This window comes from Chiloscyllium plagiosum, chromosome 34, assembly GCF_004010195.1.
Source record: "Chiloscyllium plagiosum isolate BGI_BamShark_2017 chromosome 34, ASM401019v2, whole genome shotgun sequence".
In the NCBI taxonomy this organism is placed as follows: Eukaryota; Metazoa; Chordata; class Chondrichthyes; order Orectolobiformes; family Hemiscylliidae; genus Chiloscyllium; species Chiloscyllium plagiosum.
In genome coordinates, this window is record NC_057743.1 from 31,428,794 (window position 1) to 31,451,992 (window position 23,199).

A 23,199-nucleotide genomic window follows, 5' to 3' on the forward strand; every position below is an offset into this window, starting at 1 on the left:
TGAGGGGTGAATTAATTGAGGGACTTGGATAGAGTCAACAGTAAAGACCTACTTTCCCGAACAGGAAGAATGGGATTTGACTATGTGACTCCTTTATTCAGCCAGCGCAGGCACAATATTCTTATGTGACCTCTTTCTATGTTATAACTTTTCTATGATTCTGTGTTTTATCTAAAGACAATATGAACGGACAGGAGATCAAAAGGATAGAGAATATCTTGGATGTTTTTACCTCCATATTCTTGAAAGAATTCTTTTATCTGATGAGCATAAATCTTCCTTTGTTGAGAAAATTTGTTTTAATCATAGCATTAATACAATGATATACAAATTTAGACTAAATCTAATGTACCACATATGTTCCTTGGAACTTTTATAATATTTCTGAAATTGGGCTTCAGAACAAGCAAATTTGTAGCCATGAAACCTGTCCAAGATGTTGCATTTTAAATGCCCTCATTTTGACATGAGCTGTAATCCCAGATTTCAGAAACAGCATCTCATAAATGTATTCTTTCTGCAGAAATGTATGATGATGCCTTAAAACATCTGCAGGAGAAGTTTGGACCAGTTCCTAATGATGCTGCTGCCTTGGCCAGGTATGGGCTCATTCAAATGAAGAGAGAGAATGTCCAGCATGCTGTGCAGAATCTGAGCATCCTTGCTGAAAAGGACAACAAAGACTTGCAATTTCTATTGCTGTTCCTGGATAACAAATCACGTTACCATATGGCTCAGGTAATATTTTATGATTCAAGACACCAGACCATCATCTGCTCTGGAGCATGTGGGGAAGCGCATTGAATGCTGGTCATGCAATGAATTGTATAAAAATAATTGCACTGTGAGAACAAGGATATTTTGCTATTAAGAGTTCTGCAGAGATCTGTGCAATGTTACCTCTAAGCTGCCCACACTGCTTCGAATTGGAGCATGCTGATGTGTGAAAATGCATTGACTTTTGATTCCAGAGGCCATTATAGTACACAGACATTGGAGATATACGGAGCAACAGAAAAAAAGTTGAGGGAATGTAGAACATATGCAGTCTTTTGGGCTCATTACCTAAGGAATAATGTATTTGCCTTAAGTACAACGAAGATTGCACGAAATTGGTTATTAGGATGGCAGGGCAATCTTGTGAGCAAAGATTTAGAAACGACCTAAGTTATCTGGAGGTCAGAAGAATGAAGAATATTTGAGGACTCTGGGTCTATACTAGGAGTTTAGAAGGATGATGGAGGGGGGGATCTAATTGAACCTTACAGCGTACTGAATGGCCTGAACAGAATGGATGTTGGGAAGATGTCTCCATTGGTTAGAGAGACTAGGCTCCAAGACCACATCCTTAGAGTGTAGGGAAAACCCTTTAGAACAGAGTTAAGAAGAAATTTCATCAGCCAGAGCGTGGTGAATCTATGAGATTCATTGCCAAAGAAGGCTGCGAAGGTCATTGAGTATATTTAACACTGAGATAAATCGATTATTCATTGTCAAGGGGATCATGGGTTACAGAGAGACATGGTTGAGAACTTATCAGCCATGATTGAATGGTGGAGCAGATTCGATGAGTTGAATGGCCTAATTTCTGCTCCTATGTCTTATGATCTTTGTTTAGGTGAAATGTATAAATCTTTTTTCTCCTTTTTGAGAGGGCTTAATTGGATAGGTGGTGAGAGGCTGTTTCCCTAGTTTGAAGAGTGTCAAACTAGGGATTATAATAACAGGACAGGTAGTTGGCCATTTCTCCACTGCCATGAGTAATTCCTTCACTGACAATAGTGAATCCTTGAAATTCTGTACTCCAGAGAGCATTGGTGCTCATTCATTAAGTTTATTTAAGATTTGACGTATTTGATTTTTGGACATTTGAAGGGAGTTGAGGCATATGGAAATGAAGTAGGAAAGTGGAGTTGATGAAAAATGGTAGGTGTGATCTTGTTGGAGCAGGTTTGAGAATTTCTTTTGATATTTTTGATCCATTAGAATGGAATTGTTGCTACACTTATTATATAGTCTGTGCAGCCATCAATTTTCATGCAGTGATCAGGCAAATAATTAGGTTAATTTTAATAAGAGATGGTTGAAGAATTTTGGCTAAAAACACTGAGCAAAAATTGTAGGAGTTTCTGCCTACAATTTGATGCCTTAACAGAAAGGTGACACCTAAACAATGAGTATATCCTCGCTACTGAATTGAAGAATACACTAAGTTGAAGGGTAGGATTTTCCTATAACCATCGTGAGCCCCCTCCTGAAAACAAAACTTCAGGCTGAAATGGGGCCAGAAGTCCACTGTTTGGAATGTTACTCATCTATGATTTTATTTTCCCTCTGAATTAATCAATTATTGTTTGATTGATGGGTTTACCTAAGGCTGGAAAGACAGAAAAAAAGGAATTCCTGATGAAAGGCTTATGCCTGAAATGTCTGTTTTCCTGCTCCTCCGATGCTGCCTGACCTGCTGTGCTTTTCCAGGGCCACACTTTTTGACTCTGACTTTCCAGCATCTGCAGTCCTCCCTTTCTCCTAATCAGTAACACTTGTAGCAACTTCAGTCTAAGTTGGCATTGTTTGGTGTTCTGGCCCCCACTGCAGGTGCTGTGGGAAGAGTGCTTTCCTCCTCTGCACCATCCTGTCCACTAGGACTTCCAGATCACAGTCCCTAAATGAGGCTCTAGTTTTCCCCCTTATCTGCCAAGGTTATGGCAAAAATTATGAACCATGCAAGGCAGCTCTGGGCTGACCATGCTTGACGGTACATTTTTTTTTTTAAAGGTGACACTGGTACTAAGGATCCCAAAATATCCCAGGAGAGGCAAATACATCAGCTAACATCAGTGGGAGAATTTGTGGTAGCATTGGATGCAAAGTCAATGGGGCATGATAGGGAGTTAATGAGCCAAGCTTGAAGAATAACACAAGATAACTCACTGGGCCTCACGAGAGAAAGAGAGTGAAAAATTATACTCTGCAAAAATATGGGAAAAATTCAGCTGCAGGCTATAGAATAAAAAGTTTTAGTATGGACAAATTTAAATTTGTAAAGTTATTAAAATCAGTTAATCTCCAATCTATACCGAGCTGGATGATCTCAGTCAGAACTGCAGTGCATAACAGTAGGATATTTGTGGATTAGGAGAAAGTGTTACGACACTGCTGTAATAGGTAAAATTTGAGTGGCCAAGAACTATGTAAAGTAAAAATTAACAACTTTATTTCTTAAAGTATAATAAAGAATAATTAACTAACAACTATTTGCCTGACCTGCTGTGCTGTTCCAGCAATAACGTTTCAGCTAAAGTATAATAAAGCATAATTAACTAACCACTGTTTTCAATTTCGTTCTCTATCTTTTACCTTTCCTTCTGTATATACTAGTCCGATAAAACTCCCAATTAAGATTTACAAAACACCACTTCTTATCTCAAAACCAGGCAGCTGTGGATTCTTGTCTTCGGATCTTACTGTGCCTTCTTTTCTCCTTGTTAGGAATTTCTGCATCACAGGTTACTGATCGAAACAGTACTTTTAAGAGAGAGCTATTTTCAAGCAGTCTGTTTACATGCTGGGTCGTGGCAGTTCTCCCCTCAACTGTTCAATTTTCCCCAGTCTTATACTCTAAAGCATCTGATTGTGTCATTGGCTTTTAAGATTGTCAATATACTCAGTTCCAACTTAATTGGAGTTTGTTTCTGGTATAATTTAAACTGATTGGCTGAACTTGAATTTGTTTTTGTCTCCAAGCAATGAACTAATTGAGTGATTCGACCCAATGTTACATCGTTACAATTTTTGAGTACACTTGGTGCTGGGTCCAGTAGTTCTGCTGCTTTTAATTCTCTTAAAGGTATACCCACATCTTCATAACAAAAGACATCAGCAAGATTTCAAATCATCATATTGGCAACTCCTGCTGGAAACAGTGTGAATTAGGACAGCCTTAAAGATGATGTTTTAGTAGCCGCTGTGTCCTTGTGCACCACTCATCCAATAGTCTTTGTAAAATTTTATATCTGGGTATTGGCCCTTGGTCATGGTACTGTATTTGACGAGCACCTCTATATCAGACCCTATAACAAATTGGAATTCCCAAGAGAAAAGCTTACAGGGAAAACAAGATAAAAAGTGAGAAAGTATAGATACAGAGAATGGAAGAATGGGTGCAAGATGTGCAGAAATCAAAGCTGGGATTTTGAAGTTAAAGTATGGCATTGAGCATGTTAGTTAGTATCATATCAGCTAATACCTGGCTAAAATATCTCATGCGATCACATGTTTTTCAGCTTATTATCTGTGCGAATGAAATGTTGAGAGTGTTATTCAAAGGATCCAATATTGAGATGGCAGGCCACTGGTGGGATCTTCTGGGTTAAAGTTTCTGGTGACTTACTTAAAGACCAGCTGCACACCACTTCACTTGTTGCAAGCCAAGATCGCCCCTTGGCCTGTAGTGGTCACCCTTCAATTCTCAGAAGTTCAGGTGAGCTCTCAGGTTTGTCAGTGAAGCCCACTTGACACTGCTGGACAGAGTCACTGGTAGGAGGTGACTCTTCCCAGGTGACTGTGCCAGTATTCCATCTCATTAGAGTTGTCCAGCCTGGAACAAGATCATCGCAGAGTACTGAAAAGGTGCACAGTAATAAACGTCAATGATCTCCTATTTCTGCAAAGGTAAATGCGCCACCACCTTTTTACTCCGTCCCAGTCATAGGAGCATAGCATTGTGTTCTGATCTTCTTAGATTTGCAGGAAGGTAAACACCTTATTCTGCATAACCTGTTCTTCATTCCAAATTAATTCATTGTTCTGTAGACGCTAGTACAACACATGATCCTGCACAACAATAGTAGCCACCGTCCCTGGTGAGGAAGATCTGTGAATCCTTCAAGGATGCATCGGTAAGGCAAGACACTCACCTTCACCCTCGCCAGTGCAGAGACCTTAGTGGGTACCTAAACAAGAGGACACTAAGACATAGTCCAGTGACATCACTACAAACTTGTCTGTCCTCTGTGGAGAAAGAAACTGCCAACTTGCTGGCACTTGGAGGACTGCTGGAGAACAGATCAATGTAGATGATGTGCATCTGTACCCAGCCACAACCTGCAGAAAGAAACACGGGTGTGTCAGGCAGGTATGCCAGAAATCCTGAGAAGGCTTGCCCAAACAATGGTGAATCCATTGTCACAATCTAATAAGAGTACGCTGGAAATTGAGCTCCAGGTTTTGATCATACAGAGCTCTTATTTCTAATAATGACTTTAATTTTTGTTTGGTGCAATGGAGTTTGTTTTGTGAATCAGTTCCCTACATACTCCAAGATTTGACCCAAGCATTTGGGATAGCCAAACATCTACAATACAATGAAGTTATAGCATACCAATGTGCTACTCATATGGGTAGGGTCAACATATAAGAGCTTCAAATGTTATATTCCTTCTTTAGTAACATATTAAGCCAGTGAAGTGAATGAACTAGTGATTGCCCTGTTTCATTATACAGATCTTTCTAACAGGATTTCTACACATCTTGCACCCTTTTGAACTAGATATTCAACTGCTAACAATTTCTTAGCTAGCAAGGTGCTTGCTTGCTACTCTCTGCATACATTGCAGATGTAAGGAAAATTGAGACTCATTGCATCTAATTACAGATCAATAATAATGACTTCTCCAGTACCTCCGATTGCCATTCCAAAAGATACACCATTGTTTTCAGTTTTGATTTCTTCTTTGTTAAATGGAAATGGCTTAGTCAGTTCTAAACGAGATTTCATAATGAAGATGTTGCTACATTGCCTTTTGTAAATGTCTCCCAGCAATTGTTTTCTTCCGGTAAACGTTTCCTTCTGTATTACAAAAATCAGGCCTTTGTGTTGAATTGTTTGGATTGGAGCTTTATGAAGTGTTTGATCTTTTAAGTCAGTAATCTACAAAAAAAAGCTTCACTACACTGCAGAATGCATATCTTGTTATGTGTACGTTTCAAACTCATATATGTGTTAGCCTTCAACTATTATGCTTTTGTATTCTCTCTCATCACAGGGACTTTCGTCAACAGCTTGCAATAAACAGAAATAATGAAAAGTGCATTATCTTGCACAGTGGCTAAGCACATTAATAGAAAAGCTGGCACAGATTTGATTTCCATAACTGCAGTAACTCTTTAAGAGCTGTGTTCCATAATCAGATGACAGCAATTCAGCCACTACTGGTTGAAATTAACTGAATTATGTTCATTTTATTGAACTGGACTGATCTGCTTCCAAAAACACATCTCATGACCTTTGTACTTTGTTGATATAGTCATTTGACCTCACAGTTATTGCTATGCAGTTAATCAAAAGTAAGATGTATATTTGTAAACTCTTATACCTCAAGAATTGCATGAGTCATGTGCAAGTTAACATGTTTCATATTTGACTAGTGGAGTTTAATGCTTTTTATTTTACTGAAATGAATAATTTGGAAGCATAAGTAGTATTTTTTTAAAAAAGATCCCTATGTCTCCTAACCCTTACCATTGTCATTTAGAAATAGAACATAGAAGAATACAGCGCAGTACAGGCCCTTTGGCCCTCGATGTTGCGCCGATCCAAGCCCACCTAACCTATACTAACCCACTATCCTCCATATACCGATCCAATGCCCGCTTAAATGCCCACAAAGAGGGAGAGTCCACCACTGCTAACCTTACAGCCTGTTTTATACTGTATTTCAATGTCCTTCCTACCGAAGTGCATCACCTCACACTGCTCTGCATTAATCCTCATCTGCCATAAACCTGAAAACTACACCAATGTGTCACTGTCCTGTTGGAGTTCCACACTGTCCATCACAAACATTATAATTCTTCCAGGTTTAGTATCTGCATATTTTGAAATTGTCCTACAGTCACACACCACACAGAAATACCGATTCACTCACTATTGTGAGGAAGTGCACTATTCACACACTCCCTTTTCAGAGATCTGTGTACATGGACACCAAGATCCCTCTGCTCATCCACACTACCAAGTATATGTCTTGTGTTTAAGTGCTGGATGGTTGTACATTGGAATTGCCACCTAAACTTCTGATTGCAGCCAACAATTTATTTTACTACATTTCCTAACATTTCAATTAAGATTGGTTTCTCAGTGCTAAGTTATGAAAATGGATGAGATATTATCACCAATCTCTTTGATCTAGGTTGCCTACTTATCTTTAGAGGAGCTTTCTGGGTGAACTTCTGAGACAGGCACCTTCCAAGCGGAAGTGATCTAGTCACACAATCCTTGCAGGTAGCAACAGAGTGGATGAACACTGAAATCATGCCTCTGTTTTATGGCAATAACCGTATTCCTTGGTTTAAAGATCCTAAAGCTTTTCTTCCCAGAAGGTTGACCATCGTTTCTCTCTGTCTGTCCTCTGTAACCCTTACATATCCCACAGGCCAATTCCATCTGTATTCATTTTCTCTTCTTTCTCTCTCCTTTTCACATTTTTCATCAATCTTTCCTTTCATTAACTCTACCATTTACTCTAATGTGATCAAAATATTCTATTTTTCTCTCCTTGAGCTTATGCATTAATTTATTATTCTCTCCAGTTATTTCTGGAACTTTAAGTTTTGTGTCTATGTAAGATTTGTGGAACATGGTTCTCGAGGCCCATTTCTGAAATGCATTCAGGTTATCAATCAAATTTATTTATAATCCATATCTCTGAGGCACATACCATAAATGACAAAATGCAACACATCAGCATTCATTTCCTAAGATTACAATTCATTTTCTTTGATATTAAACTCCAACCTCATTCTGTCAAAGCTGCTGTCGAATTCTCCCCAATCTTACATTTGCATCTCTAATCATCTGTGATAATCTGCCCAAATCATGTGAGCTTTTCATTTGTTCCAGGACTTTAACATTTAATGTAATGTTTACTTTTTTTAGTCCCTGTAGATTGATACAAATAACAAAATATAAAAGACATGGTGTCAACCTCTTGTAGAGGGTGTTTTTCATGGAACCTTCTGGTAAATAATCAGTGCAATGAATAGTTTGAATTCCAGCAATGGCAATTGTCCTAGACTGTATCAGTTATTTTTGGATTTACCCAAGTTTCTTGCCCCAGCCTCTTGCAACCAGTAAACCAGCCTGCATCACTGTTACTTTTGAAGAGTCTAAGGATAGTTGTACATGTGTATATGTCACACATGTAGCCATTTTCCATCTGTCAACAAGGTAGAGTTGACAGATTCTTGGTTTTGTCTGATATCTTTCTTGCATGTCTACAGTAGAGCAGTAGACATCTATGAAGATCCAATGCTTGATTAATCACTGCTTCCAATCAGAATTTTCTAGCTTCCAGAGTAGAGCTAGCAGTTGCTTTAGAAATCTAACAAAGAATACCAGCTTTTTACTTGAAAATTGACATGGGATTCAAATTGAAGGAAATTGCAATCTAGATCACCAATTTTATTTCAACTTCCTTTCTAACCAAACTTAATCATGGACAAGGCCTTTATGATACTGCACTGTGAGGAGCAAAAACTGCCAGGAACATCCATACCAAAAAAAGTAGTGAGACTAGCAGTAAAATAGTGCCTATTTTGGGAGTCTTGGCCTCCAATTGGTGGGCAAGCTTCATCTGTTTGTTTGGGATAATTAGACATGGAACCTTGAGGTACAGATACTACGTACCATCCTTTTTTCATCTCCCACTTGACAATGTTTATAATTCATGGAACTCTAATGGCACCTTTTTGGCTGTTCTCTTTTACAGGTGGCCTCGCAGGAAGCTGATATTTTGACAAAAGGGAATCAGCTGGAGAAGGCAATGAGTTACTACACACTGGCTGTCCTTTCAAGTAAAAATAAACCTAAGTACATTCGCCAACGTGCAAGGTGTCTGATCCAATCAAAGCAATACGAGAGGGCACTAAAGGACCTACAGGGGATCATTAAGAGAAGTACCTCCAGCAATTCCCTAGAGCTAGTACAAGATTACTGTTCTGCTGGGTATGTCCAACTCCTTATCCGGAAGGAAGAGGAGGCATGCAACAATTACATAAAAGCCCTACAGTTAGATCAGTCTGTGGCATTAACCAATATCTCCAGTAGGCCAGGACGGCTCAACTTGGCTCAACACTTCCACCAAAATGCTCGTGATTACTTCAAGCAGCAACATTATGAAAAAGCATGGAATTTAACAGAATACGGATTAATAGTTGATGAAAGCAATACTGAATTAAAGAAACTGAGAGCTAGGATCAAACGAGAGACATCAGGGTGTGTTGTTCATTAGTACCGTATGTCACTGTTAAGAATTTGCCAAAGTAATGATGTGGAAAATCTACCTGTGAAGAGTGAGGTTCAGAAAAATAAGTGGTCTAGGGCTGCCAGGAGTAGAGTGACTTGAACAGTAATGTGGACTGAGGAAAAGAGCAACTACTTAAAGGGACAGTGCCTCTGAAATAAGAGTCTCAAATACTGAAAGCACTCAGCAAGTCTATCAGCATCTGTGGTGGGAGAAAGGGTTAATGTTTCAGGTGTTGATCATCGGTCAAAACCACAGCCACAGTGTTTTGCTTTCAGATTAGCGCATAGATTTTCCTTTAAACTATTGCAATATTGCTGCTATGTCTGAATTGAATTTCTGCTAGTTATGGCAATGGAGGTCCATGATAAAAATTTAAAATGTTACAACAATGACAAAAGGCAAACAGTTCAGCTTCAAAATGTTTTATATTTTGGTCAACAATCAAGTGGTTTATTTTGAAGTCAATAATTCTGTTTGTGCTCTGAATAGCCCAAGGACATTTTGATGTCTCTTCATGGTCCTGTTGTGTCGTATGCCTTTTTAGGCTGCTGTTCGCAAATTGAGATCCATTGCTGTTCTCCTTTGTCTCCTTTTTTCTGCAAAGCAAAAGAATGCTATAAACACACCGAGTTACTCGAGCCTTTATAGAGTAGATGGAAAGCTCTTTTAAAATTTTTATTAGGTTTTGTCATTTTTAATTATTTCTGTGTTCAATGCCAGATCACTTTATAAGGATTTTATTGGTATGATTGAAATCAGAGAACTCTATGGATATGTAGTCTTTACAGTGAATACTTGGGATTACACCATGACTATAAGTTAATGAGTAATACTTCATTTGAATGGATCTCATAAGTGTTTTCTTCCTAAGTGATAACTACCATTTTGTAATGTGGAAGACTTAATAGAAGTCCAACATAGCCCTGACCAGCCTATTTTTTCAGGAGGAAGATAAGATTGTGTGTATTACTATTGTGTAAATGGAAGTTCATTTTTTCTTAAATTATGTATTTAATATTGGTATTTATTTTATATTAAATTATAATTTGTATAGAATTCATAGTTGGATTCTGACATTCACTGAAACCAACACGCGTAATTTGACAAGTATTCATTTAATGTCTGACAATCAAGCTACAGGAAGTTAGTGATTTGAGATAAAATTGAGGATGGCATTTAATTATGTGTTGAATGTTTAAATATAAAAATTGAGTTATCAGAAGCTCCCAAGTTATTTTGCATTATCCTTCCTTGGGTTTCGCTCCTTGCTCCCTTCAATGCTCAGAACTCTGAGGGTGAACTCCACAGTACCAACTACACTGAATGAAACGCTGCGCATAGTCACTCTTGTTGTGCATGCAAATGTCCTGGCATCAACAGGACTTTCTTCCTGACCAAGTCCAGTCTTCACCAAGATTTACACCTCCATGTACTTTCCAGAGGGGTCACCGGCAATCAATTAGTTATCCAACTGACTATCTATAGCATGGAGAATTTCTGAGTACCTTAACTTGAAACATTTATCTCCAATTTGTTTCCAGATCTTGAGATCCAAATAAATACGATTGAATCCATGTTGAGAATGTGTGCAGTAAATGGTGAGCAGAAGTAAAGATCTTCATGGACCTAATAGTTTTGTTTAGATTGGCATTTCCTACAACTATCTCCAGCGAGTTTCACAAAGGGTTTTGGGAGTACAGCTTTTATCCAAAAACTGCTGATTTACTTTTCCACCAAGCTGTTCACTAAATGCTGGCCAGAAGTTTACTCTGTAACTTCAAAACCCAAGGAAAAATGGGTGTCTGTTGCTCTGGAACAAGGCTAGTTGGGTTGATTGCTTTCCTAAATCCCACTGGTAGTGGGAAACTTTGGAAATTCCTTTGGCTGTTAGCAATGTAAATGTAAATAACTTGCTTTGTGGCATGATAGATTTACTTTTGTTTCCTTACAGTCAGCCTAGAATTTAAATATATACAGCCTATTGTTATCACTTTACTTTAAACCCAGCTTCTTCAGCATCCTTATCAGCCTTTCAAATACCTCCCTATATAAACTTCTAACTTGCCTGCTACTCAATCTCACCTGGTGATTTGGAGTTGCTTAATATAAGCCGCTAACCAGTTGTAGGCAATTTTCAAATGATTTGAGTTTAAGAAGCAGCAATTTAGATATGATACTCTAGTTGATTATACTGAAAAGTATACAACTACAGTAGTTGAGAATAGTTTACAGATACCAGATGAAAAACCGGCTGTTGGCACAGGCTATGAAATATTAGGGTACTCTTCCCTGGGTTGTCTTCCTCTTCTGGTCCATCTACCATCTAGAGAAAATAGATCCCTGACATAGTGCCTACAAGGGAAACCTGATCAGAACCCCTTCTGTACTTTCCACCCTCATTACATTCCTTAGTTTTCTCAGTTTCAATATTGAACTCTCCCCAAAAGGTATTTCACACTTAAAATTTAATAACCTTCTCAGAATCTAAATTCATGGTTTTTCATTTAGTCAACTTGCCAGAGTTCTCTGTTGCTGAGTCTGCTGCTTTCTCTTGAATTCTCAATTGCTTTGTTGTTGTCTTGAGTATAGGAGTTGGGAGGTCAGTACAGCATGTCAGTTAGGCCATTTTTTGAATTTTGTGGTCAATTCTGGTCCCCCAGTTATAGGATGGATGTTGTGAAACATGAAAGAGTTCAGAAAAGATTTACAAGGACGTTGCCAGGGTTGGAGGATTTGAAGAATAGGGAGAGGATGAAGAGACTGGGGCTGTTTTCCCTGAAGCATTGGAGGCTGAGAGTTAACCTTGTAGAGCTTATAAAGTCATCGGGGCAAGGATAGAGTGAACAGCCAAGATCTTTTCCCCAGGGTAAGGGAGTTCAAAACTAAAGAGCGTAGGTTTAAAGTGGGGGGGAAAGATAAAAAGAACCTGAGGGGCAACATTTTCATGCCAACGATGGTGTGTGTATGGAACAAGCTGCCAGAGGAAGTGGTGGAAGCTGGCACAATTTCAACTTTTAAAAAGGTATCTGGACAGGTATATGAAAAGGAAGGGCTTAGAGGGAGATGGGTCAAATGCTGGCAAATGGGACTAGATTAATTTAAGATAACTGGTCAGCATAAACAAGTTGGAATGAAGGGTCTGTTTCTATGCTGTAAATCTCTCTCACTGCATTGTGAGATGCCTTTGCCTTTTGTGGTGTTAATGCTATGCATAGTAGACTGTTTTGACTAGACAGTAAACTAACAAAGATTGTAATTGTATATTATGTAAAATGCTTAAGCAATTATGTTGTCAGTGGTACAACGTACATTTATTACAATAAATGATCATTTGAGAAGAAGATCAAATTCATCCAGGTTCTTCATTACAGCCTATTTGATCGAAATTACTTTAGAGAAATAGCATCTAATTTCAGTTGATGTAGTCTTAAAACACAATCAAAAACAAGATTGACAACTTTGTTTTTTTATGTTAGTGCTTGATTTCACAATAATACACAACTGCATTCTGTAAACTAATTTTTGTTTTTTTTTTAAATGTGGCAAAGATAACAGGAATTTTGATTTTATAGAATTATATTTAGAAAGAGGCCATATAGCCCTTGCCTATGGCTAGTGTGTTGGTATAGGCTTGGAGGGCCAAAGGACCTGTTCTTGTTCTATATTATTCTTTGTTCTCTTTGAGAGAACTATTCAGTTAGGACTATTCCTCTGTACTCACTTTTAACGTTGCAAATTTCTGCTTTTCAGGTATATATGCAATTCCCTTTTGAAGAATTTGTTATTAAATCTGATTCAAATATAGAAATTGCTGCGGAAACTCAGCAGGTCTGAATTCAGCTCTGAAAAAGAGCCACTGGATTCAAAACGTTAACTCTTTTTCTCTGCTGCCAGATATGCTGAGTTTCTGCAGCAATTTATGTTTTTGTTTCAGATCTTCATCAGCTGCAGTTCCTCGTTCTATCAAATCTGTTAACTATTTCTATTCTGAGGAGAATAATCCCAGTTTCTCTAACCTTTTCACAATTTCTAAAGTATTGAAATAATTTAAGAGTTTTCTGAAAGTTTTCCTCAAATCTTTATTCGAAGAATGCTGAAAGCAAAGTTATTCCTGTCAAATAATCTTGACATTTGACAATTTCAAATTTAACTTTGCTGCCACTACCACCTTTTTTAATCATGTACCTGTATTTGGCCAATCACCCACTTCTCTTTCCCTGCAGAGTTTGATTGGTTTTCTTTGCTTTTCAGGGTTGCAATGTGCAAGCTTATTTTACGTATATATTGTGCTTTTTCAGCATTGTGTCTTTTGAAGGGTTTTCCACTTAGTCCCTACTGAAATTTTTTGAACAAATCCCCAATCAATTTGCCCAATCTATTCCCTCAACAGTGTGGCTCCTTTCCAACAGGAGCTAGATATATAATTGTCTATGTTCCTTTCCTTTTGAGAGTTCATCTTTTAAGGACTCCATATGCTGTGTGTATACAATATTAGGACTCTGTCTGGCAATTAGTCCACTGGGTTTGCAAACTCCTCACAAATACACAGACACCACTCGCCCCCCCCAGCCTCCACCCCCAAACTGGTCTTCTGTGATGTCTGCTTTGTAACGTTATTATCTGTTTTACTCCTTTAAATAGTGAGTCAGTTCCTCACAAGCAATTGATTATTAGGTCATTATCACTAACATGGCAGTTCCTAGTTCTCAGCACTGGGATTTCTAAATCATTGGCAAGGAGAACTCGGAAGAATATCAAAATTTCTCTCTATCTCAATTCATGGCTCCTCTAAAGATTTATTGTACAACACCATCAGTATCTCCACCTTGGATTAGATACTGCTCCAACAAAAATATTGCACAATTCTTTGCTAGAGTTTGAAACCTAGCAACATCCATTTATTTCTTTCCTTTCTGAGTTGCAAACCAATCCATCTATCATTGGTGTTTGGTGGAAAAGAGTATGTACTACCTACAAGGTGCACTGCAATAACTGTTGAAGCCTTCTCTGACAACGTACCCAAACCCATGTATATCTAACTGGTAAAATTCAAGAGCTGCTGGTGCATAACCATGCTGAAATAGACAGATGCAACAATTTAAGATGGTGGCTCCAAGTTTCCAAGGGAGCTGGAATCAGGATGGTTTTCCTATTTATTGCTAAGTTTTTTTTTAGAGAAAGAGAAGGCCCCAAGTTCTGATTCTGTCATGAGTTACCATAACAGAGGTGATTCTGCATTCACAGAAAGACAATAGGAGTCACTAAATACTGATCAGGGAAAAAAAACTCTGTTTCCTTTGTTTAGCCAATGTTTTTTGAGGCCAAGTATAAGATTCCGGATAGGCTGAAATTATTTATGGTATAATAGGGAATTGAAACTGTGACCTTTCTGGCTATTTTCACAATTCTTTACCAGTCAAGACATTAGAAGAGCCATGGGAATATGAAGAATTGCTAAATTACTCAAGTCTGTAGCTGTGTCTCATGATGTCCAAAAACATGTCACATTTAATGAATTATGTATGAATCACAGCACAAGGGTTTAGCAGTCAAATATGGCAGCTGAGGTAAGCACAGCAAACTTCTAGAAACAGAATGTACAGGCAGCAACTTCGTATATGGCATTTGTTAGTTGAGGGAAGTGTAGTGGGTAGTGCAAAATAACTTGCATTTGTTCAGTGAACCAGATGGTCTTTTACAGCAGTTGACAGTGGTATTAAGATCAACATCAGGCCAGCTTTTTAATTCAAATTTCACTTGCCACAGTGGAATCTAAGCCCATGTTCTCATGACCATTAGCTTGGGTCTCTGGATTACTGTCAGTGAAAATATCATTATGCTACTACGCCCCCTTTACCAAAGCTGAGAGGCAATACCTACTAGGAAATACAAAACAGGCTGGTTATATCCTTTCCAAAAACAGAAGGGTAGCCAACTAAAGATCTATAAAATCATAAAGGGTCTTGATAATGTAGAAATATTGAAGTTGTTTTCATTTGTGGGAAATAACAAAACTAATGGCCAAAGATATACGATCATAAGTTCAAGAAGGAATTCAGGAAAAATCGTCTTTCCCAAGGGTAGTAAAGAATAATTCAATAAGAAGTAGCTATGAAAAATATCAAAAACACAAGTCAGAATAGAAATGCATTTTGATAGGGTTGGGTGAACAGAGTTAGAAGAAGGTTTGTAAGGAGCATAAATACTGGCATCAATCAGTTGGGCTGAATGGCCTGCATCTGTGGTGTAGATACACCGCCTACTATATGCATGTGTATGTTTGTTTGTGCATACTTTATGCATATTTATGTGTTTATTATTTAAAGCAGTATTAGTCATATTTACCAAGTACTGATCTTTAATTGACCTTCTCAGCATCTTGCAGGCAGCTGTGGAGCCTTAGTATTGCAATTTAATTACAGTGTGTAGTAAATGGGGCTAATGAGTTTTACAGTCTCACCACAGGCAGGAAAAAGGACAAATCAGTCACATCACAGACAGCACGTGTGCTGATGTTCTATAATGTCATTGTTTGTAAAACTGACAGAGAAAGAGAGATCTTTGTCTAAAATGAATTTACAAAAGTACAATTATACTGCCAGCTTTGAAGACGGAGTATTTTCAGGTGAGTCCAAGGTTCTGTTCTGATTGCTGTAGGATTTACTGATACTATACAAGGTGATAGTACCCTCAGAAACACCATCTTGCACCAGTTCAGCATGATCCCAAGTGGAGTAAAACTCCAGTGAGTGGTTGAAATGTTTTTTTAAATCACGTGGACATAAACCCTGCCCACTAAGGGGCCATTAATCATGTATTAAGTATGTCTTCTATTTTGAACAGTTCAATAAGTTCTTTACCTATCAAGGGAAACAAATTGTCGATGATTCAATAAGCAACAGCAATAATGTACCATTGTTAGATATCTTATCTACAACGACAAATCAAAATGCAGAGGGTGGGGGGGGTAGAGGGCTTGGTGATGTGGTGCGATGAGAATGACCTGTCTTTCAATGTCAGTAAAATTAAAGAACTGCTCATTGACTTCAAAAAGAAAGGAGGAAAACATCCTTCCCCATCTACTTCAGTGGAGCTGAGGTTGAGAGGGTGAAGAACGTTAAGTTCCTCGGAATGATGATAATTGACACCCTGTCCTGGACTTCCCACGTAAATGCAACACTCAAGGAAGCACAACTATGCCTGTTCTTCCTCAGGTGGCTCAGGAAATTTGGCATGTCCACTGGGACCCTTACCTACTTCAACTTCTACAGATGCACCATACTGTCTGGGAGCATAACAGACTGGTAGGGCAAATTCTCTTCCCAGGACTGTAAGAAACTACAGAAAATGGTGTGCACAGCCCAGTCCCTCACGGAAGCCAGCTTTCCATCTGTTGACTCCCATTTGCACGGCTTGCTGCCACAGAAAGGCTGCCAATATCATCAAAGACCCATTGCACCCTGGTAATGATCTTCTACAACCTCTTGCTCCAAAGCACTGAAGATGTCACCTAGACAGGGGATAAAACATTTGCAAATCACCTTCCAGCTCAGCGAACGTGCCTACAACCACGACAAGTGGTTAAAGTGTTAATACTCGGAGGAAGGGGAATTGGAAAAGGTCAGACTGGACACAGGAGAAAAGGAGCATAGTATCTACAGTTATGGGTGAAAATCCTAGAGGAGAAGGATAGAGGTTGAAAAAGTCACAGGAAACATTTCAAGCACAATTTTTCTCTAAATTGGTTTTCAAAATAAGGACTGTCAGAGAACCCACTGTGCAAATTGGAGAGGACCCAGATCAGTTTGCTTATGTTCCTGCCCAGCACAGAAATACCCAACTGAGGAAATCAAAACAGAAACTAAACAATACTATTGTATGAGCACTCAGCTAAGAGCTTTGCACTGAAGGGAAACACTCCCTGCAGAATAAATCTAAATTAAACTCTTGCAGCTTCAAACATTTTCTCATTCACGTTTAACAAATGGGCACCAAAGAATCACCAGCTACTGTGTTCCAAGAAAGTAAGTTCAAGGAGCAACTTTTCATTTCCCGCTTAGGCGTTTTATATTCTCTCTGATTCAAGATCCATTGTCAGACTATGACAGCTGTCCTCTGTTTTTCTTAAATCTCCATGGTTCTCCGGTTGTGTCTTGTTGACTTTGCTCCCAGCAGAGCTTACTCATTTTCTCCTTTTCACAATGTAATTTGCAGAAGTTTTCCATCTCTATCTCTCCTTTAACATCATTATCACCCCTTTTGTCTTTTGCTCTGGGCATCCTCACACCTGTTCCACTTGCTCCTCATTCCTCTCTTCCCACAGCATACTTTTTTCCAACTCTTTTCAGTTCTGAGGAAGTCATACTGACTCGAAACATTAACTTTGTTTCTCGCTCCACAGGGCTGCCAGATCTGTTGAGGCATTTGGGTCTCCGGTAGAGAGGACATGGTGCAACAGGGAACCTCTGGCATGGCCAGAGACGATAATCCCTTGGTGCTTTGCTATTACCCCTCCACCCTGTTGGTTTGAAATGGCACCCACCCATCTCATGAAGGATGAGTACCCAAAGTAAAATCATGATCTTCAAATGCTCCTCTTATCCAGTCAGGGACCTTGCATACTTCTAGCAGACATTGACTGTTCTGTTCTGTTAGTGGTCACCATCTAATCAGTGGAGCGAGCCATTCACTTGCATGCTGAAGCATAGTATCAGACAGAAAACTTCTCTGCTCAGTTGGCTGGATGGCTGACTTGTAATGCAGAACGATGCTGACAGCATTGGTTCAATCCTCGCACTGAAAGTCTCTCCCCTCACCTGAAGTGTAATAGCCCTCAGGTTAAACTGCCACCATTAGTCCCTCTCTTATGAGAGAACAGTCCTATGGTCTAGTAGGACCACGGTGACTTTACAATTGGTGACACGGGTGATTACTGGTGGTGGTGGTTAATCGTTAAATAAATGAAAGAAGAGTCACATTGATTTGATACTGGGAAAGCTCTTCGGTTGTGTGTGTAAACATCTCAGGATATTTAAAAAAAAAACAGACCCAGAGATGGTCTTGTAGCACAATGGTGATGTCCCTACCTCTGGAACAGGACACCAAGGTTTAAGTCCTACCTACTTCATAGGTGTGTTATAATACTTCAGAACATCTTGATAAGATGACACTACAAAAGGATAAAACAGAACGAGGAGGCCTCTTGTGGCACAGTGGAGTGTACCTATCTCTGAACCAGGAGACCTGGGTTCAAAACCCACTTGCTTCAAGAGGTGTGTCATAAACCTCTCTGAGCAGGTTGATGAGGGGAAAAAAAATCTTTACAGCAGACCTGGGATATGGGCCTTGTCGCATCGCAGTAATTCTTGATGAAGGGCTTTTGCCCGAAATGTTGATTTTCCTGCTCCTCGGATGCTGCCTGACCTGCTGTGCTTTTCCAGCACAGCAGTAATGTCCTACTTCTGAGGCAGGAGATCCAGATTCAAGTTTCACCTGCTCCAGAGGTTTTAGTTACATCTTTGAACAAGTTGATTAGAAAATGTAAAACTGACCTCTGGATGGGTGTGCTGGACTGTCTGTCCCAGGCTGTAACTAACCTATGTATGCCATGAGTAGTGGTTCTATTTTGGTGTTCAACAATAAATGAGGTTCCTTTCTTGTCAGGTTACCTGAGTTATCACAAGTGTGAACCTTGATAATTGTAAGAGACCCACTAATACAATGGAAGCTGCAATGAAGTGACAGGCATTGTTACACAAGTGTGATAAGATGGAGATCCAATGCATTGTGCACTGGCAACCTTACAATTCTTACTTGCACCTCTAGAACCATGAAATATTGAGTAGACAATGGTCCATATCTGCTAGATTATTTATCCTCTTACATAGAACCAGGTTCATTTAAGCTGCCCCCAGCACTGACCTCATCAACCTCCATTTAAATGAAATGAATTTCTATCAAACAATACTATCAGACAGTCAGTCAGTCTGGCAACTTAGAGGTAGAGGAATAGGTCAAGAAAGGTGGGTAATACCACCAAAGAACAGCATGAAGCTGAGAAAGGAGCCAGAATTATACCCCTCGACTTATCAAGAGAGGCACAGGAGCAGGGAGAAACGCTCTTGCAGGTGAACCTCTGGCTATGACAGGATTAGTAAGAATTTAATCAGGCAGGTCCTACCTTACTGGATAATGGAGAAAAGATGTTGATAAAGGATAGCGTGCATCATGTCAAAGACTGCAGGCCTGTGAAGAAGAGAATGAAGGGATGGTTTACAATGGACATTTGTGACTTAAATAAAGCTTATTTCAGTATTGTGGCAGAACGGAAACGTAATCAGAAGGATTCACACAAGGGCTTCCAGGAAGGTAGGTATGAATTTGGGAAGCCAACAGCACTCTTCAAGAACTTTGAAGTGGAAAGTGAGGTCAAAGTTAGATCAATGGTTTACAAGGAAAGAGGGATTATGCGTTGGTTCTTAATGGAGACAGTGAAAGCAGATTTGAAGTATTTCAGTCCTGCACCTGAGGGGTTAATTTGATAATCACATTCTATTTTATCAGTTTAAACATGCCACTGATTTCATCCAAAGCCAGATATTCAAGCAGCCATGGACAGCTGCTCGTATAGTTAACAATTATATGTTTGCCAATAATATTTTGTGTTCTTCAGCCACTGATATCAGAGGGTAGAGCAGCATGGAAGACTGTTTATCAATTGTCTGGTGTAAAACATTTCAACCCAGCTTGTGTTCCTCATATTTCAAAGTGTCAAGAGCAGGAGAAAAAAAGAAAATCAGTCATTTATGTTGGCTGCTTCTTATTTGGAGCCAGGAATTGATGAGCCTCTGTTGAGCTGCCAATTTTCCCTCGTCAACAGCAATTAACATCAAATTGGTGCTGGCATATATTTACTGCAATAAGGCTTAGAGGTCTTAAAGGGACAGATTAACTTTAAAACAATTTCATTTTCAAAATAAATAAATACTTACTGTTATTAACCTATCATCTGGCTGATCATGAACAAGGCTGAGCAAGAGCCAGAATAAGATTATAAACAGATCATTGGATATACTGTATATTTTCATCTCCCAGGTTTTGGTTAGGACTGCATCAGCATCAGTCTGGTACATCAGCTGTTCTCTAGGTATGGGTCAATGAGTGCCGATTGATTACTTATTCATTACAGAGCACCAATACAAAGCCCAAGCTGGTCTGACATCTACAAGGGAGATAAAGTTACATTGTTTTTTTTTAAACAGTATAAACTCCCATCTATGTGAAAAGGTATAAAAAAGATTCTGAGGATTCTAACTTTTACATTCCATCTTTAACCATTTCAATGAAAGCAGGGAGTTAATTTTCTAATTGGCTATTTGCTGATGTAAACATATGTGTGAACATACCTGAACCAAAAGCAAAAACAAAATCTCTGAAGAAGGGTCACTGGATCCAAAATGTTAGCTTTGGTGGCTTAATGATTAGCACTGCTGCTTCGCAGCGCCAGGGACCCAGGTTCAATTCCAGCCTCAGGTGACTGTCTGTGTGGAGTTTGCACATTCTCCTCATATCTGCGTGGGTTTCTTCTCTGGTTCCCTCCCACACAGATGTGCAGGTTAGGTGGATTAGCCATGCTAAATTGCTCATAGTATTCAGAGATGTGCAGGCTAGGTGGGTAAACGTGGTAAGTATGGGGATAGACTGGGATGCTGTCCAGAGGGTCAGTGCAGACCCGATGGGCTGAACTGCCTCTTTCTGATTGGTAGGGATTCTGTGATTCTATGCTTTCTCTCCATAGATGCTGCCAGACTGACTAAATTTCTGTTTTTATTTCAGATTTCCAACATCCACAGTTTTTGTTTTTTTTTATGTTAGCACAGAGTTAGTACAGCAACAAGTATAACTTGAGTAAATCAGTGTTCATTCTCTAAACAAGTATTGATCTCACACTGTCATCTGCAGTATAAGTCTTTTAAACGCTGTCATACAACATAACTGTTTTGATCAATTAAAATTGTTTTTTAAGAAATGCCTAGCAGAGATAAAGATACCATTTCTTCTTAATAAAAGAAAAGAAAATAATTAAATATTAAAATATGTAACACTGAAATAATTTGTGTATCAATATGCTAACTGTTTAATACTGTGACAGACCAAGGAACTCTCTCACATTCAATCCCTAATGTGTCTGTTTAAATACACAATTGAGCTATGGCCATGCTAAGATTCTCAATGTCTCCAGGCCAAGGGACTATGCAAAATATTAACCTGGATTTCCACTGTTCATCATCACCCTACAACTCCTGTTGGAAAGAGTACATATGTGGACGTTAGATGAGGGCAGAGTCAGGTATGATTCAAACCTTACTCCATATTGCATAAACATACAGTCATTGTCTGGATTTGTGCATGAAGAATGGCTACTTTGGCAGTGATTGCTCACTCCTGCTCAGCTAAATCCCAGTTTCATGAGGTAAACATGGATAGAGGGTGTAAAAAGCTAAAAGAAAGTTTCTGAACAATACGCTATAAAATATTTTTATTTGTGTACTTTAATACAAAAGGGCTAGATACATTTGAAAGTTTAGTAATAAAGCTTTAAGTACGTGCAGGCAAGTCTGACAGACTCTGTAAACCATAGTACTTATTACCATGTGTGCATACCATTTCAGCCCATCAGCTGAGCCCAGGGTCATCACTTGGCATTCTGATCCACCTGACTGGAGCTGGTAATTTCCTTCTCTTCTTGGCCCCCACCCCCACCCCCACACCCACAGTGCCACTTGCTCAGGCAAGGTTGTTAGGGGATTTACATTTCAAGACTTGTGCCTAATTCATCATCGGCTGAGTACAGCGTCAAAGAAAACTGGGCTGTTGTACCAAACACTCAGATAACATTGTGCTGGAAGACCAGCCACTCTCCTCACCTGCAGACGATTCCTACGGGCAACACAAAGGCAACCTGTGTAAGTACATAAGTTTTCCTCCCTCTTCGACTATCCACTTTTTCCCTGTTACTCACTGCTTCCTTTCCCCAGCCTTTTGCTATATATGTGAACTGATTGCATTGAATAGCAAATATGTACATTCTTGTGTAGTTTTTCTCAGATGAAGAATGTACAAACTAACTCTGTGTGGAATGAACTTGAAGGATGGATTAGTAAATCCTAGAAGCTGTGCAGAGAAATTGGCGCCATTGTATAGATGGCCTTGAGAGATCTTTAAATATAGAAAATGTTATCAATAAGAAGAAGCAAAAATGCATTAGACAGGAGCAATAGCAGAAATCTGGCTGCTGATAGCACCCATCGTTTTGCAGTACTGTTAATCTGATAGTTACAGGAATAAAGCTACAATATTTTATGGTCAACAAAAGTATACTTAACACAAATATTATAAGGTAGTCTGTCATGTTGTGGAAGTTCTTATCTGTCACAACTGCAAATGGCTGCAAAAAAGGCTGTAATTTTAAGTCAGCGCAGAGGAATTAAAGTGCTCCGTGGATACAGGGTTCAACAGAGAAGGGACATTTTCTCAGGCATTGATTTATTTTTCATTTACTGCACCCGGTCTACACAATTACAATTACTGCGGGAACCACTGAGACCAAAACACACAGGGAAACCTTGACTAATTTCACTCTATCCTAGCCCACGGACATTGAAGATGAATGTAGTAGCTTTTAAAAAGTAATTCCTTCGTCCTGGTGGTCAGCCATGTGTCATCTCTTAGTACTCTGCTCTACAAGTCAGAGGTTGTCAGCTCTCTCTACAGAGACTTCAGTACAAAATCCAACCTGTCAGAGGAGCTGTCTTTCAAATGAGATGTTGGATGAGGAGAAAGTGAGGACTGCAGATGCTGGAGATCAGAGCTGAAAATGTGTTGCTGGAAA

At 39.1% G+C, this 23,199-nt stretch overlaps 1 protein-coding gene across 2 annotated transcripts in view; it reads left to right on the forward strand.

Moving 5' to 3' along the window:
• The window catches only part of ttc34 (tetratricopeptide repeat domain 34), a 76,743-nt gene extending 64,530 nt beyond the window's left edge, over positions 1-12,213 (forward strand). For both annotated transcript variants that reach the window (XM_043676069.1, XM_043676071.1), the window contains 2 exons: positions 524-738; positions 8,772-12,213. In XM_043676069.1, the coding sequence (XP_043532004.1) occupies positions 524-738; positions 8,772-9,293 (737 nt within the window). In that variant the 3' untranslated portion in view covers positions 9,294-12,213. The remainder of the gene's footprint in view (positions 1-523; positions 739-8,771) is intronic.
• The last annotated feature ends 10,986 nt before the right edge of the window (positions 12,214-23,199 follow it).